Source organism: Silurus aristotelis, assembly GCF_946808225.1.
Source record: "Silurus aristotelis genome assembly, chromosome: 19".
NCBI classification, from domain to species: Eukaryota; Metazoa; Chordata; class Actinopteri; order Siluriformes; family Siluridae; genus Silurus; species Silurus aristotelis.
Genome location: NC_139592.1, coordinates 5,333,194 through 5,351,495, shown reverse-complemented (window position 1 = coordinate 5,351,495; position 18,302 = coordinate 5,333,194). Strand labels below are relative to the sequence as shown.

Sequence of the window (18,302 nt, the reverse complement as noted above, 5' to 3'; positions counted from 1 at the left end):
TCACGTATTGATTGAACTCATCACTGCTGGTTTCAGCTTTTTCATTAGACACAATGATGCGTATTATGAGAGAAGCAAAAATTCTTAAACCAATACTGCACCCTGAAACACATCAGATAAATTTAGATTGAAATTTTCATTTACATTTGCGTCATTTGGAGTCTCTATCAATGAATAAATCAACACTGGTTCACCAGGTTACGGACTATAGGATACCATCAGCCTAAAACTCTGTTGAGAGGAATTAGAGCACATTTTATTATTATTTATTTATAAACTCCTGTTTCAGGAAGAGGTAGGTCTTCACCCGTTAACTCAGCTGTTCAGACATCTAGGAAAAGTTCATTCCACCACCTCGGTGCCAGAACAGAGAAGGGTCTTGGTTTACACCGACCTCTTACCCTGAGAGAAGGTGGGACTATTCGAGCAGTGCTAAAAGATCTGAGGCAGCGTGGTGCAGTGTGGGGACTGATCATTGTTTTGAATCTGATGCGTACAGCTACCAGGAGCCAGTGGAGAGAGCACAGCAGTTGGGTGGTGTGCGTTTTGGATCATCTGCAGAGGATAGAATTGAATTCAGAGGAAGACCTGCCAGCTGAGAGTTGCAGTAGTCCAGGTTTAAAATGACCTGAGCAGCCTGTGTGAATAAAAATGGTCACTCCTTCTGATGTTATAGCAAAGAACCCAACACGAGAGTATCCCATTGCATGTAAGAAAAAGGACAGTTGATTGTCCAGTGTTACACAGAGATTGCGAGCAGTGGCCAAAGGGGAGATCAGGGAGTTGTGTTAAAATATCCTAAGATCAGGAAATGTTTGTGAGGTGCCAAAAATCTAATAGAGCAAATAATGATTGTTACTGGTTTTTTTTGTTGTTGTTGTTGTTTTTTATTCTTATTCTTCTGGGCAGTTGCAGTGGTATTAAATTAAATATTCTCTGAGAGACAAGTGGCAGAAACCTTGGGATAAACCAGACACAAAAATGAAACTTAGAACAATTTCTAAAAGGAACTTTAGCATGTGCATCATCAGAGTTTTGCGTTTTCTTGCATCCAGCTGAACTTATCCGCTGTTTCAATGATGACGATTTAAATGTCTCCATCGATGTTCATGTGATGAAGACATTTAAATTGTAAATATGAAATTTCTGAAATGAAAGAAGTGATGGTATCTTAACCGAGTTTGAAATGAAAGACCAGAGTGAAAGATCACACCAAGATCTTTATTGCTGCACATGATAGGACTGAAAAGCCATGCAGAGTTACTATGCTATCAATAAGCTTTGATTCTGATTGCCTGTGATGTTAGGAAAAGTACTTCTGTCTTGTCAGATTTATGTAGGAGGAAGTTACTCATCTTTATATCCTTTATACACTAAAATAATTTTTCTCCTCAACATAGCATCTTTCCCCTTTCCAGACAATTTACATTATAAACAAAAGAAAAAAGCATGTCTTTGGACTCGTTCCTGGCTTTCGCTGTTCTCTTTTGCAGCTGACAGCACTTTTATTTTTATCCCATGTGGGTGGCTGAGTTTGGAAAGTAGAACTGCGTTGTGTTTTGAAGGAGTGGTGAAGAAATCACGCCGTTAACACCTTCGCATCAATTAAACGCCGCATCGATGTAATGAAGGCTTTTATCTTAGTTTCCTCCTGAAAAATGGCTTAATGTAACTTTTTACTGTGGTGCATTCGCCACAAGTTTGGATCACTCTTGTGTGTTTTTCACTTTTGGCACTGTTGTGTACTACATCAAAGCTTCTTGCTTGCTCCTTAATGACTGGCCACCTTCGTTATTTAGGTACTTCATTACCTTTCTGTGCTCAGGGCTTTACAGAGACCAGAGGCTTTTCAATAGTATGAAATAGACACAGTTTACTTTCATTTAGTCAGAGATTGAAGATCTACTCAGATTTCTACTCATTTCTATTTCTAACTCTGATGTACATGTCATTAAAAAATGTTTAAATTTTTCAGAGTCTTTCACGAAATCAACCTAATATGTGTATTGGTCTAAAAAAAATTTTACAAATTTAATCAGCCAATCCTGTGGCACAGTGCATAAACTTCAGGTCAAGAGCTTTAGTTAATCTTTACATATAACATCAAAATTGTGGAAAAACATGCGATCTTGTGATTTGTTGGTACCAGATAGATTTGTTTGGGTATTTTAGAACCTGCTGATCTTCTTGGATTTCCACACAAAGCAGTGTCTAGAGTTTACACAGAATGATGCAGAACACAAAAAACAACTAGTGAGCAAAATTTCTGCATGCTGAAACACCATTATGATTAACGAGATGAAAGGAAAGTGAGTAGACTGGTTTGAGTCTGACTTAATTAAGATCTCTTTAGAGATCATGATAAAAAAGCACCTCACAAAACCCAAAAACCAAAAAATCTAAAAAATCAAACATTGAGGTGGATCAGGCTCCAATCTTGTCGGTCAAGAACAAGAATCTGATGCTGTAATAAGCACAGGGTCACCCAAAATGCACGATTGAAGACAAAATGTAGTGATAACAGCCAAGAACAACAATTTGTAGCTCTCACAGGCACAGACTCACCCAAACTGGACAATTAATAACAAACTGTGTCGACTATTTATTAAAAAAAAATTTTATTTACTACCGTATTTTCCGAAATATAAGCCACTACTTTTTTCCCATGCTTTGAACCCCGCGTTTTAAACAACGAAGTGGCTAATTTATGGATTTTTCCTGGGTTTTTCCCGGTTTCACAAGCTTCAAGCCAAAAAACTGAGCCCCATAACATTAGACTAATGAAATGAAATTTTGGTGCGCTTATTTGTCCGGAAATTACGGTAGTTTTGTTAATGCTATCACAAGGTGTCGTATATCGACATATACAGTATATATTGCATAACAGCAGTTCTGAAAGTAGTCATGGATGAAATTCAAATTATACGTTTATATTAATGCACTCATTTTAATATGTTATAATTTTGCAATAGTTTCCACTGATATTTGTTTGGTATAGACAATCTTCATCATTTCCAACTAAGACGATAAAATGACAGACTGAAAATACATTTCGATTCTTTTCAAGTCCAAAGGCTTTCAAATTGTTTATAATATGTAAAGACTTTCCACAGGCCTGCCCACACATATATACAGTACATACGCGAGCACTAACGAGCCTCAACTTTTCTCGTAAACAAAATGTTTTGATTAGAACTGACCTATCCTGCCAAAGGTGTCTTCACATCCTGAAGTGCAAACTCAACAATCAGTGGGATTTGTTTTTCAGTTGACACCACAAGAACCCTGTGCTTTAAAGAGGAACTAAACGACTCTTGACAAATCCTTGAGTTTCACTTAAGCTTTTTCTAATGCACTGACAAATAGCCCACTGTGACTGACAGACTAATACGACACGCTGAAAGTCTTTTAAAGTCTCTTATTTGCCCCGGCTATACAATCAGCAAAGTGCTTGAGATACGGTGGGCCGCACACACACACACACAAACACACACACACACACACACACACACACACACACACACACACACACACACACACACACAAATATTATCTAACCCATTTTGATAATAGAGAAATAAAGCATATTTCTTATATTTAATATTTAGACATATTTTTAATTAATGTTATCACTTTAAATTATCCAACCGTCCTGGCACATCATTTATCTTTTTTTTTTAAATAAATGTTTGAAGGAAGCAAAATAATCCACCAGACCAATAAAGAAATTTGACTTCATAGGATTATTACTTGATTAATGCTTGAAATGATCACATCATTTCGAAACATACATAATTTGTATATTTATAAAAGATCTTTTGTATAAACAGATTTCTTTTCATGCTTTAATTAACGTTTGAACTCATTAAAGTATCGTATTTGTAATGTACTATATACCCAAGAGCAGAGTTTGGCTTTCCTGCATCCCATTGTAGACTTACTGTAATGTAGGATGTCCTCATTTCCTTAGTTATGGCCGTTGTTGTACCTCTGAATAGTGATTTGGGACCAAACATTGCGTAAACTTTTTAAACCGCAACTGTAACCCGACAACCTGTGATCCCTCGAGCCGAGAAGGAGCGCGAGGTCGCCACATTAGAGCAGATGCTCACAATAAGCAAAGGGTTTTTGCAACTGGAAATTACCATTGTCATTTATGAGGATAATTATTATAATTCTCTACGTACATCAAACCATTACCAGTGTAGCGTATCGGAAATAAAGGCCCCATTAAAAGCTTGCTCGTGGAACATTTGTTGCGTTCGCTCACTCTGGTGCTCGCTCTCTAAGAGCTTCCACCTTTTTGTTCCAATAACAACTAAAACATTCACTTACTTCTATAGCAAAATGTAGATATAAACGAGACGGGGAAATAACAAAAGCCTCAAATCAATTTTGCTCTTAGGATAATTGGCACATGGTGATGCAATCTGGTCCCATTCAACACAGACGTGTGGAGCTTGATTACCGGGCAGAAGCGCCACTCCGCTTGGATCTCTTTTTTAATCTAATAACTAGGTGGGGAAAAAAAGTTTGTGCATGAGCATTTATGATTCTTTTGCACTTCGGGTTCAATATTCTATAATTGTTGGAAATTAGTACAGCTTAAGCAGTAGTTCAGGCCATTAAACTCGTATGGTCTCAAGTTTCAAATTGTTTAGAGGGAATTCATATATACTTATGTAAGTATAGAAGTATATTTGTATTCAGGCTGAAATAAGCTTCATCAAATGAAAGAGTAATCCATAATTCTTATCCAGAGTGACAAACAACTGAGCAGGTGAGTGTTAAGGGCTTTGCTCAGGGGCCAAGGAGTGATAGCTTGGTGGTACAGGGATTTGAACTCACAACCATCATAACAGAGGCCAACGTCTTAACCAGAGAGCTACCACATTCTTTAGAGACCCAAATACTCATTAGAAGGCTTTTTATATCCTGGTCTGAACTCAAGCTATAAGCCTATAAGATGAAGATTTTTCTCACAAACAGCAATGCTCATTTTATCCTATGTTCTGAGAAATATACACCATAGGGGAAAAAATGGGGACCCCTGATTTTCCCAGCCATATGTGGTTTTTTCTCTCAAACTGTTATCGCAAAGCACAGAATTTTACAGGACGTCTTTGGATGCAGTAACATGAATTTTCCCTTCACTTGAACCAGGAAACCCAAACCTGCTCCAGCATGATATTACCCCTAAACTCGATGAAGATATGCTCTATATTGGTTGGACTAAAGATCTTTAATGGCCTGCTATAAAGTTCTGACCTTAACCCTATTGAAAACCTTTGGAATGAATTGGAACGCTGACTGTACCCCAGGCCTCCTCACCTCACCTACACCTTTGGGCCTGAATGAGCACAAATCTTGACATTGGGACAAAAAAATTGGGACTAAATGTGGAATGTTATGCTCAAAAAGCACATACCATACTTATGACCAGGTGTCTATAAACGTTTGGCACTATAGTGTATTTATTACTGGGATACATTTATTATTAACAGATATGCATTATTATTATTATTTTTTTATAGTTTATTAGGTGTGAGAAAACTAGTAAAATTAGACAAAAAAGATTTTCACCATACTTTGGCACACTTTAATGTGGATCTATTTAAATTTAAGCGAAGTACACAAAGTTTCTAAATGCTTCAGGCAAAAGTCTTAGCTTTACATGTGCTTCTGATGCTATTGGAAGTAAAGACGTGAAACCGAAAACATTTTATCCTTCATTTAAATACTGAACATAAGAATATCAATAGTTTGCTGGTTTAAAAGGAGACCTCAAGCTCAAAAGTAAAAGTACCAGAGAGCGATATTCCTAAACCTGAACAGCACACACAATGCTTTCAACATTCAGGAAAGTCTACTCTTTCACTGGTCAGTATTTACACGGACCTTGTTTCTGGATTGCTGGTTCACTAACCTGGAGTGCACTATGTGGTCATCAGTGTGGCCTGACCAAATGTGATTAGAAGTTTGTTATCTTAAGTGAATAACACAAGGTGAAGAATGATACAGAGGTAAGAACAGACAAAGGAGAGCTTCACAAAGTTTGGTTTGTGTTATTTTATTTTTTTTTAGTTTCAATATGAGGAAAGAATAATTGGTGGTAGTGAATGTATGTGTTTTGAATGTGTACCTACAGTGTGTTAGGAGCTTTGTTTGCCCTGCTGCCTCTGTCTTTGAGCCTGGAGTTAACAGGATTTTTTGGAAGCTTCACTTCTCCTAACTTTCCAAATGCGTATCCTAATAACCAGCGCGTTGTGTGGAACATCACAGTCCCGGCAGGTCACAGAATTCGCCTGTACTTTACCCATTTTGGGCTGGAGACCTCTCTTCACTGCGAATATGACTACCTACAGGTAATTACTGACTTCAGTTCCAGTGCAAAGCTATTAAATGGTATGAATGCTATTCCTTTGGGGAACTTGACTTGTGAAGCCTTAGCAGTGCAGGTGCTGCATAGCTTTATAATTACTGACATTGCATGAGGCTCATTAGATTTAAACATGATTTGCAAAATCCTAAATTGACCCTTAATGAAAGGGGCTAGTTCCATGCCTGCAAACATAAACACATGTAATCAGATATTTACAATAGTAAGACCTTTAAAACACATCTATCTTCTGTATATAGCTGTAGTGTAGTTTACATACGTTTACGATACAGACGCGCTAGCCATTTTTAACTATAAAACATTTCCACCAATCCTTTTAGAAGAGATTGGTTTCATAAACTTTAAAAGTAGGTTAAAGGTACACAATAATATTTAGATCTATTTAATGTAATATTTATTTGAATACTTATATCTATTTATTAAACCCATAAATCTTTTGCTCTATTACTGAATCTTTCACTAACACAACACATTAGGTCAGAAATGACTGTTATCTTATCAAGTAAAAATATCTTTAATATGGTCAAGGTGATCTAGTGTTTCTTATGATAAGATTATAATAAACCAAGAATAAGACCATTGAATCTACTTCTGGACATTATAACTCATTTTACAATGATTTTAAGAATACGTGAAATGAATACGAATGGCTTGAAATGATCTTAACGAGGTTTAATGATCTGATATTTGGATCAGGAGATAATGGATATATTTGACTATATACAAAATATTTGCTATCATTGTTTTGTATTTGCAGGCCAAATTTTTTCACTTATTGAGATTTGGAGACTTTATTGACAATTCTGAAATCTGTTCAAGATAAAAAAAAATCATAACTCCAAATATCCAATATTAAAGATAATCAATTTGTTAATAACATGTTGTTTTTTACTTCACTAAATTCAAAATCATGAACGTGAATGCTTCATCAACTCATTGCTCTGTCTTTCTCATTTTGGTGTGACAGGTGATTTCAGAGGGCAACAATACAGTCCGATTCTGTGGTGAGAGTGAGAAAAATTATGAGGATTCCCCAAAGAACACCAATCTGTTCTCATCCACCAATATGATGTCTGTGATCTTCAGATCAGACTACTCTAATGAGGAGCGATTTACCGGCTTCCAAGCTTATTACACTGCAAAAGGTAAATAGTTTATTGTTACAGCTAGGGCTTTGTAACTGTTCTCTGCAACTTGGTCCAGGCACAAAACCGACATAAAATTAACTCAGCATTATGTGCAGTGTTGCAGCTTTACAGCATCCTTAATCCTGGTTCAATCCTGATCTTGTCATGTATGTCCTCCCTGTGTCTGACTGGGTGTTTCCTTACCATCCCAAACACTGGATCTGCACTAAATTGCCCCTAGGTGGAAATAATCATCAATGGTACCATGCAATAAACCGGCATCCCATCCAATGTATTTCCAGCTCACACCCTGTGTTCTTGTGATTGGCTCCATGAGCAGAAATAAAATAAATGTAATGAACCTCAATGAACCACAAATCTTCCATAGTGCAATGTATTAGTCTTTACTATGAATTTCCTGGGCACTTCATATCTATAGTTTAAAGCCACGGGTGAAAATTACAAACGGTTCTGCTCTTTAAGCTGTGGAGATTCCCTAGGAACTTTGCAGTGAAGGTTAGAAACAAGTTGCAAGATGGGGAAACTAATCCACAAAAAGAAAGAATTGTAGCAATCAACATCTCTGAGTTCAGATAGTTTCCTGCTGATTTAAGTGTAAGATTTGAAAAATGCACTAGTTGACAATTTGAGATTAAAGATTGATGTCATCCTGATATTCAACATCCAGCTTATGTTCGTTGTCGCCTTAGATTTTTGTTTGTGGTTGACAGGAATAGAACCTAATTTGGTCTTTTTGCTGTCGTCGCCCATCTGCATCAAGTTTGTGTTACGTACTCTGAGATGCTTTTCTCTACAACACAATAGTAGAGGTTATTTTTTAGTTACTGTAGCCTTGCTGTCAGCCTAAACCAGTCATTCTCCTTTGGCTTATTTCGTAAAAACATGCCATTTCCTTTTGTAGAACTGAACGTTTTTTTTTTTTTTTATATATATATATATATGATCATGTTAGAGTGAAAAATGTAGGATATAAGAATTTTCTGAAATACTCAAGTCTTCCCCCAATCTGGAAACAACCAGATGTCAAGTCCCTCAATTGCACACTAATCCTTTTTACTTACTTTTAAAACTTTTGTATAAACTCACATTCCTACCATATGGCAACAATTAGCTGTTGCAAATAAACCGTAACCGAAGAATATTTACAAAGTTACGATGTCCTGTGTAACCCCGGTCTTCATTGTGAGAATGGTTTACTCATTACAGAGAATACAATGTGTAAAATGAAACTTTGTCAGCAAGAACGTAGGTACTAATTGCTCGCTTTGTCTCCCTGCGCACAGACATTGACGAGTGCGTGATTACTGTGGATGGAGAGCCTGTGTGTGACCATTACTGCCACAATTACGTGGGGGGCTATTACTGCACTTGCAGACTGGGATACCAGCTCCATGCCAATAAAAGGGACTGCACTGGTAAGGATGTAAAATGAGTGCGAACACTGTGACCTTCAATTTATTTTGCTGGCTGATCACTGAAGCGAACGAGCAGCGTTTGTATTAATAACGGAGGCAATGGATTTGCGATTTGCTTTGTTGAATTTGTAACAATTTGCTTTTTGCACATTGAACGATGAAGCTGAAAAGTACTTGAATGATTTTTCACTGTTATCTTAAATGTCTGCTGTGCTAACAGACCACATCATCATTTTTATATGAATCTTTATATATATATATAGCTAGATACTGTGGCAATAAAACGTCAAAAAAAATACAAACGTGTCCCTGACTCTTTATGTTTAGATATTTCAGTCTGCCGTTCAGATTGGTACACAGTATGCATCGCACCATTGATTATTTTTCGACGATGAACTTTGCTCCTTTGGCAGTCTGCTCTAGACGGTTGTTTTCGTTTTCTTATCAGCAATGCTATAGACTTATTTAGCGTGTATCACCAAACCGGTGCCCTGAAACCAACACATACAATTGACCCTGTCAGAAGGTGCTGATTATGATAGCACAGGCCACCGAAGAGTAGAAAATACAGCTGGAAAAATACATTGAGTGGTTTCCTTTATAAATGAAAGAAATATCTCTGCGTGCTCAGGGTGGGCTTAGAGGTAGATTGTGCAACCATGTGTCACATCAGTGCGTTTTTATCTCGCCGTTTCGCAAAAACGAGAATGGAGCCTATAAACAAATGGCAAATATTAATTGTTGGTCAGTAAAATAACAACAATTTATTAATAAATAAAATACAAATACAAATAAAGCAACCCTCAACCCTCCTGTACTTCCATTTGCTTTTAATCCCTTTGCTGCAGTTTGGAGAAAAGCTAGGACTTTCGAGTTATTAGACTGTTTGATTGGTCACTTACCCAAAAAGGTACTAAATATTATTGTGTCCGAACATATAATGAGGGTAATAAATTTAGTTTTGAGCAGGTTGGTGCCAGTTTAAGAAGCTCTGGCTGAAGGTCTGTAAGTAAATTGTGAAATTTGTAATGAGGTAGTGAAAACGCCTGCATATGAAACACTACATCTCTTTGTCAGTCTCAGGCTGAAGCTAATCACCCAAAGTAAGTTCCTGAGGGAATAACCGGATGGCGAGCAGAAGAAAATTGATACCTGTTTGCAGCTTTAATAGAGTGATGATGGTGAATAATTAATCACAATTACCAGCCTTGACGTGCCTCTTAATTATCGTTATCCGCCGAAGAAAGTGACATTACATTATGCTGAGGAATGGGGACAAAGACCTGCATCTGCGTCTCCTTAATTATATAAAATTACCAAACCTTTCTCACCTTTGCTAGAACCTCTCCCCTTGTCACATTCTCCTAAAATTAATTGTAGCAGTTGGCGAAAACAGACAACGCTCGTGAATCTATTGATTAAAGCTGCGTAATGAAAAGAAAACGAAGTGAAAAATACCGGCGGATAATTCTTTTTTGTAATTCTGCAATCGGGACACTATTTATATTACACGCTGCAAATTCTCAAATCTGATTGGTCGGAAAGTGTCGATTCATTGACTGTAACAACACATTAATCGGATGCTTCACATTATCTGACAAATAGACAAATTTCATTGTTAATAGTTATAAGGAAAGAGTTCTCCAGTTCTTACTTATTTATAGTCTCCAGTGTCAATGCTTCACAACAGCCTTGGTCTCTACCACAAAAGGTCTTTAGGACATCCGGTTTTCTAAGTAACATGTTAAGTTTTGTCTTATTCAATAAAAACTTTCTTTCGGCTTCTCCCATTAGGGGTCGCCACAGCGGACCGTCCGCATGTTTGATTTGGCACATGTTTTTATGCTGGATGCCCTTCCTAACGCAACCCTCCCCATTTATCTGGGCTTGAGACCGGCACTGATTCCCTGACCGGGGATCGAACCCGGGCCGCAGCGTTGAGAGCGTCGCATCCTAACTACTAGACCACCAGGGAACTTTCGTCTTATTCAATACAAAAGTGAAAAAAATGAAAGGCTGATAAAAGTTAAGAGCTGCATTAAATGAAGTAACAAAACAGCTCAGTTCATAGGCATTCCATAAGTACATTTAATAATTACATTTAAATTAATCAATAAAATAAGTGTTATAACAGTAGACACTGGACAGCATCACATGATGAACGTAATTTAGGTTTTTTTCCTCTCTATAGTGGAATGCAGTGGTCAGGTGCTTGTGGGCAGATCGGGTGAGCTGACGAGCCCAGAGTATCCATCTCCATATCCCAGAATGAGTCAGTGTGACTACACCATTCGTCTACTAGAAGGCTTCCAAGTGACCCTTGACTTTGTGGATATCTTTGACTTGGAGACTCATCCGGATGTTCAGTGTCCTTACGACATCCTCAAGGTACTGACTCTGATTTATTCTCGTTCTGAATTGTATTGTAGAAGGTGTTTGTATTTTTGGAGATATTATATTGTAAGATTAACATATTAATAAATATATTTAGTGGTAATAAATGTAGATTAGTTTACAAGACTGTACCAAGCAGACATCTGTTTTGTACATCAGAATTCGGCACACAATTCACACACACACACACACACACACACACACACACACACACACACACACACACACAAATATTATATCGGTTTGGACATTTGAACTATCACTCTGAACTGAAATAAAACAGTTATGGGAAATATAAAACATATGGGCATGTTATAGGAAAACAATCAACAAATGTGAAGCTGAATATTTTCCAATAACAGCACGTTACATAACATAACAGCACGTTACATAACATAACATAACATAACATAACATAACATAACATAACATAACATAACATAAATAACTTGTGCTGCTGCCGAAGGTGCAGTGAAAGAAAAAGAAGGAACGTCTTCATAAGCCTTATATAATTCATGGCTTCTGACCAATCAGAATGTAAAATCAAATGTTCTTTGGTATACTATCTGTCTGTCTGTCTGTCTGTCTGTCTGTCTGTCTGTCTGTCTGTCTGTCTATCTATCTATCTATCTATCTATCTATCTATCTATCTATCTATCTATCTATCTATCTATCTATCTATCTATTAAGAAATACCTTAAACAGTCATTTCATACAACAGACAAGAGCACAGAATAAATAAAATGAGGTTTGTTTGCTTCTTTGTTGCTTTGCAGTCTAAATCATGTCTTTTGTGAAGCTTTGATTCTCAGAAAATCTCCGGCTGTAATAATAAAAGTGAGATCTGTGAGCTGCACACTTAACTGTGACATCTAGTTTAAAACTAATTACTCATCTGTAAGAATAACTGCAGGTCCTAAGAGACGTTATGCACCATTTAATGAATGTGTTGAGCAGTAGAAAAATATATATTTTTTTAAATTCAATTAAAAACCTCTACTAAGGGAGAAAAGGCCGAGCGCAAGTTTGAACTTCTTCGCACCGGGAAGCTGCAACAATATACAAGAGGAAGACTATATTTAAAATGTTAATGGAAGTTAATAAAAAATATTAAACACTACATTCGTAGTTCACAATAATCATGAGTGTGTAAAGCATGTAGATCTTCTCTTTTATAAAGGTGATTCATTTGGTTAAAATTTTTTTTTATTCATTTACTACCAGAACATTGCTTTGTTATGTAGGGTTTATGGAAATTGGAAATGAAATAATTTATAAATTAATAATTATTTATAATGCATCAGACGACATGCACACATTTGTGTACAATTTGCTGTTTTACTTTTAGTTGAATATTTGAAGTGTGATTGTCTGTCTGTCTGTCTGTCTGTCTGTCTGTCTGTCTGTCTGTCTGTCCGTCCGTCCGTCCGTCCGTCCGTCCGTCCGTCCGTCCGTCCGTCCGTCCGTCCGTCCGTCCGTCCGTCCATCTGTGTCTGTCTGTCTGTCTGTCTGTCTGTCTGTCTGTCTGTCTGTCTGTCTGTCTTCTCTATCTATCTATCTATCTATCTATCTATCTATCTATCTATCTATCTATCTATCTATCTATCTATCTATCTATCTATCTATCTATCTATCTATCTATCTATCTATCTATCTATCTATCTATCTGTCCGTCTGTGTGTCTGTCCATTTGTCTATCTATCTATCTATCTATCTATCTATCTATCTATCTATCTATCTATCTATCTATCTATCTATCTATCTATCTATCTATCTATCTATCTATCTATCTATCATTAACATATCACACATTGTCATATGACTGTATTGTATTCTATTGTATACAGAGTAATACACTGAATACACGTACCAAAGCATTATTATTAAGTGCACCATCTGATGAGTCATAACAGTTTGATGGCCAGCTCACTGGGAGTGTTTTAACTCTGCTCTTACTCTCGCAAATATTAATTACCGGTTTCAGTGTAAATAATTTGCAGTTTGTCCATCGCCAGCTTGTTGTTGCTCACTTTTATAACAAACTAAAGCGCTATTTCTTTCTGTGCGCAATTGTACTGTCTTTTTATTCTTTCAGTTATGCCTCTCTCAGGCTTCTGTCTTCTCTTTTAAAGGAACGTGGGTTCATCAGGCATGACGAGTGCCATTACCGAGCTCCCTAAGCTCCACTGATCAATGACCCGCAAGCGCATGAATAAACAATATATGCTCTCTCATGCTTCTTTAAACTGCCTGTCGTTATTACTCCCGATGGATGTGTAGATGCGCTTTTCATGGCATTTATTTAACAAAACGGTCATGTTGTGCTGGCTAATACAAAGTCTCTGTTTGTCTCTGATCGAAAGATCACCGCAGGTGCGAGGGAGCACGGCCCGTTCTGTGGAACCAAGCCACCGGCTAGGATCGAAACGGGCACTCACGAAGTGCACATAACATTCCGCTCAGACGGCTCAGGAAAAAACAGAGGATGGAAGATAAAGTACTCCAGTACAGGTAGCCTCCGAGCCACTGGGACAATAATAATGTTTTTTTTTTTTTTTTTACATTCATCTAAATGCAGCTCTGGCAGTAACGCAGCTTCAAGGCAAATCACAGGTTTATTAATATATTATTATATTTATCCTAATAGGTTATTATTTCAAGTGTAACAACTTACATTAATAGTAATATCAAGGATGCACAAAATAAACCGTGTATATCATTAGTATTGATAAGTGACAGTTCATTAAGCTTTTTGGAAGGAGTCTCCAGTGTCAAGGCGAGTTCTCCGGCACTTTCAGTTTCTCAGTAACATGACACCACTATAAACTTAAAGAAAAGATTTCCTAAAAAAATGTACGAGGGGATTAAAGTCAAACCGGGACTTTTAATTTTACAGGTACTCTAGAAAAATGAATGCTAGCATTGTGGTATTGCTAGCAGTAGTAAGTGGCTAGTGTGTCCCATTACCGATAGGTGGCGCACATGTCGCAGGCCAGTCCAGAGTCCATGAATCGAGATGGCGGGCCACGGTGTTAGCGAAGGCATAGAACGCCACGTGCTGAAGAAGTTGTAAACAAAGGCGTAAAACCAGCGGGTATCCACAGAAGCCGCAGTAAGACATTTGATGCAAGAAACATTTCAAGGATGGCCGAACATCAGTCGTGGTGGTTCACAGACCACAGCAGTTACTCCTATAAACATTCAGTGTGTGAAACGCCTGATCCAAAATGATCGACAAGTTTCTTGGGGGTCAGCATTTCAGAACAGGCGGCAAAGTGAAGAAGGTTGTCAGAGGATATTTCGGGCGTACCAACAAACCTTTCTATGCTGAATCTTTCCAGGCATTAGGTAAATGCTGGGGAGTATAAATGGGGAGTATGTCGAAATATCAATGCAGTTTCCACTCTTTGAAATTTGTTCCTTTGTTTTCGGAACTCCAACGTCCTGGTCTGACTTGAACGCCCCTCATACAAGAAGGCATTCTTTAATCATTAATCAATAACTGCTTTATTTCCAAGCTGCTTACCATCACACTGCTGTTGATCTTTTCCTCTAACAGCATGAGCCATGTTAAAAAAATAAAATAAATAAAAAGTTAGTGATGATAACTCTGGCACGAACCTATTTTACATTTTTCCAAAAAGCACACTTTGATTGTTATGCATAAAGACATTCGAGCGAACATCAGCGTTTCGAAGGAAAATGCTAACAGCTTGCTTTTCTCAGTACCCATCTAAATGTATACTGCCATTTCCATCTATGTTTGATGACTTAATGTTTATTGTTCTCTCTCTCTCTCTCTCTCTCTCTCTCTCTCTCTCTCTCTCTCTCTCTCTCTCTCTCTCTCTCTCTCTCTCTCTCTCTCTCTCTCTCTCTCTCTCTCTCTCTCTCTCTCTCTCTCTCTCTCTCTCTCTCTCTCTCTCTCTCTCTCTCTCTCTCTCTCTCTCTCTCTCTCTCTCTCTCTCTCTCTCTCTCTCTCTCTCTCTTTTTCACAGCCAAACCCTGTCCAAACCCAGTGGCTCCTCACAATGGCCGCATCCACCCACGGCAGGACCGATATATCTTAACTGACACGTTCAACGTTACGTGCAACCTCGGTTATGGGCTAATTCTGGTATAAAAAAAAAACCCTAAGTTTCACTTTGAGTTTAAAAAGTGAGTTTATGAATTGTACGTCGTCTACATCCTTATATTGGTGGAGGTAAAAGTAACTTTTATATCTTTAGGGTGGTGAAAGCTTATCCTCTTATCAAGCCACGTGCCTAAAGGGTGGATTCTGGGACGGTCCGATGCCGATCTGTACATGTAAGCAGACTAAATTCAAAAGTGTATATAATTGTCAATGAGACCTCACTGAACAAGTCTTTCCACCTTAAATCCTCCTAAGTACTAAATCTGCAGATTCAAGCTAGACCTTAAATGCAATATTCAAAATATTATGCTTTTATTTCCACTACATTCTATTTAAACGCATGCATGTGTATCCGTAACCATTTTACTGTCTCTGGCAGTGGTTAACTGTGGGCCCCCTGATAGTGTTAATAATGGAAGCGTCAAATTCACCACAACTACATACCAATCTACGATCAAGTACAGCTGTGAAGAATACTACACCATGGAGGACAGTACCAATGGTGAGACATTAAACCCATACCACACTATCCACAACATGCAAGTGTGCCAAACTGAAAAAGAGAGTGGCGTCATTTACTATACTGTAGTTCTGACACATACAGCCTTTCACTTGTACCATTTTGTGTGAGGTTAAACCCGTAAGCCCTCCCAATATAAAATAGGGGGAAAAAGGCAGTTTAAATTTCTTTCCAGGCGTGGCCGGGGTGCATTATGGACATTTTTGACAGCCGGTATCTTTGCTACTGACTCACAGCTATCCATCAACTTGATGACAAAGTGTAACTTTTACAGTGTGAAGAAAAAGGCTTTAGACTTTCAGTTTGATCTTTTGATTCTGGGCCTGACATAATTGTTAAGATTTAAAAGAAAACATGTCCACATTAATACGTTTTCATATGAAAAGGTGTATTTTTCTCACCGTTTTGGCCTTCCGTCCCCACTGAAATGGCGTTTTTTTTTAGTCAACGATTGCGTAACTATCTGAAAACATAACAAAGAAGATGTTACTAGAAAATGAAAAACGAACATTGCAAGTTTTGAAGAGCCGGAAGGTAAATAAGAACCAGGCATAAAATGACGCAGGTCGAAGAACTTGTGATACAGGGATGCTGTTTTCAGATGTTTCAGTGTGAATGAGCAACTTTTAGAAAACGATAAAAAAACGTTTTTGGACGAAAAAGCTGTTTTCGATTTTATCCGGATTAGTGGCATGTCATATGGCAAAATACATGAACGTTTCAAGCTGTCAGTGTGCTGTATGTTACAGGAATAACACAGAAGCACCCAGCAACGTTTCTCAATGCCTGCATTTGTGTCTCCTTCGGTTCGTTTCTGGGAACATTTTCATGATTTCAGAGCATACTTAGTACTATAATATGCAGTGAATCGCAACTGAAAAAAAATGTGAACAAAAAAATTTTGTTTAGAAGATTAGATTAGAAGTTAAAAAAGATTCCAAGAAAAATTTTTGAACCCATCACATTCTAGAAACTAAATTCTAAGCTGTTTTTTGAACTTGTGAAACAGAATACTGCCACAGCATAATCCAAACAGTTTTCACCTCACATTAACGAAGTGGTATTAAAGCGTATTCCCTCACTATTTAGGAGGCTACACCTGTGCTCATGATGGCTACTGGAGAGACACACTAGGTAGACGTAGTCCACCTGACTGTATACCAAGTAAGTATGCTAATTATGTTAAATCGGTGAACTGAAATAAAGTTTTCTCATACTAACTGGTCTCCTATGCATTAAAAGTCTGCGGGAAGCCTAGAGGGAGTCTGGCTAAGGTGATTGGAGGAGAGAATGTAGAGAAGAACGAGATACCCTGGCAGGTAATGATCATGAACGGCGCTCGTCTCAAAGGCGGCGGCGCTCTACTCAGAGATGACTGGGTCCTGACTGCAGCTCATGTCCTGCACGGTTATGGTGATATAGCCCACCTGAAAGTGAAACTAGGCTTGGTCAAGCGAACCGATCCTGAGGCAGCGGTGGCCAGTCCAGAGGACATCTTCATACACCCGGGTTACCGTCACGATGGGATAAACTTCGACAACGACATTGCTTTGATCAAACTGGGGCACAAGGTTCCAGTAAGCGCAGCCATAATGCCGGTGTGTTTACCAGGAAAAGAGGAACGATTCACCCTGAAGACTAATGACTATGGCAAAGTAAGTGGGTGGGGCGTATGGCAGAAGGGCAGCTATCGCAGCTCTCATAATCTAAAGTTTGCAGAAATACCTGTAGTTGATTTTGGAGAATGTAAGGCCAAGTATGATGCTTTAGTAACACCAAACGGGAAGCTAGTAGTAACAGACAATATGGTGTGTGCAGGATTAGCGGAGGGAGGTGTAGATTCATGTCAAGGGGACAGTGGAGGGCCATTTGTATTCATGGACACGCAGAGTCGTAGCTGGTACATTGGTGGCATTGTGTCCTGGGGATATACTTGTGCTGAAGCAGGGTACTATGGGGTATACACAAAAGTGACCAATTATCTTACTTGGATAGAAGACATCATGTCACAAAACAGATAAATAAACAGCATGTACACAACTCGTTTTTCTTGTCCACACCTGTTTTGTTTAGTGTTACAGCTTTGTTAACTCCTTGCCATGAACACATTGAGTAATTATTAGACACTGAAGTAGATTATTGCTCAACGTATTGTTTGGAAAACATCACTGCTGCTGATGGACTTTGCAATGCTAATGACCAACTCTTGCGTCTGAGCGGATCTCAGAACCACTGGATGTAACGCAGAGATGCGGTTTAAAAGGCAACCGAGCTGCTCGTTGCTTCTGCATTC

The 18,302-nt window shown here is 38.1% G+C and overlaps 1 protein-coding gene across 1 annotated transcript; it reads left to right on the top strand.

Annotated features, from left to right (window-relative positions):
- Positions 1-5,901: 5,901 nt before the first annotated feature.
- masp2 (MBL associated serine protease 2) lies at positions 5,902-18,049 on the top strand. The gene is made up of 11 exons (XM_083521193.1): positions 5,902-6,023; positions 6,149-6,365; positions 7,368-7,545; positions 8,832-8,963; positions 11,155-11,351; positions 13,721-13,868; positions 15,353-15,471; positions 15,584-15,662; positions 15,869-15,991; positions 17,099-17,173; positions 17,252-18,049. Exons 1-11 carry the CDS (start codon positions 6,013-6,015, stop codon positions 18,028-18,030), a joined length of 2,058 nt encoding a protein of 685 aa, XP_083377319.1. The 5' UTR covers positions 5,902-6,012; the 3' UTR covers positions 18,031-18,049.
- The last annotated feature ends 253 nt before the right edge of the window (positions 18,050-18,302 follow it).

Excerpts from the sequence above, each read along its gene's own strand:
- masp2 (XM_083521193.1), top strand. Across the intron at positions 8,964-11,154 it reads CAATAAAAGGGACTGCACTG|TGGAATGCAGTGGTCAGGTG; the intron begins GTAAGGATGTAA and ends TCCTCTCTATAG. Across the intron at positions 17,174-17,251 it reads TCCACCTGACTGTATACCAA|TCTGCGGGAAGCCTAGAGGG; the intron begins GTAAGTATGCTA and ends ATGCATTAAAAG.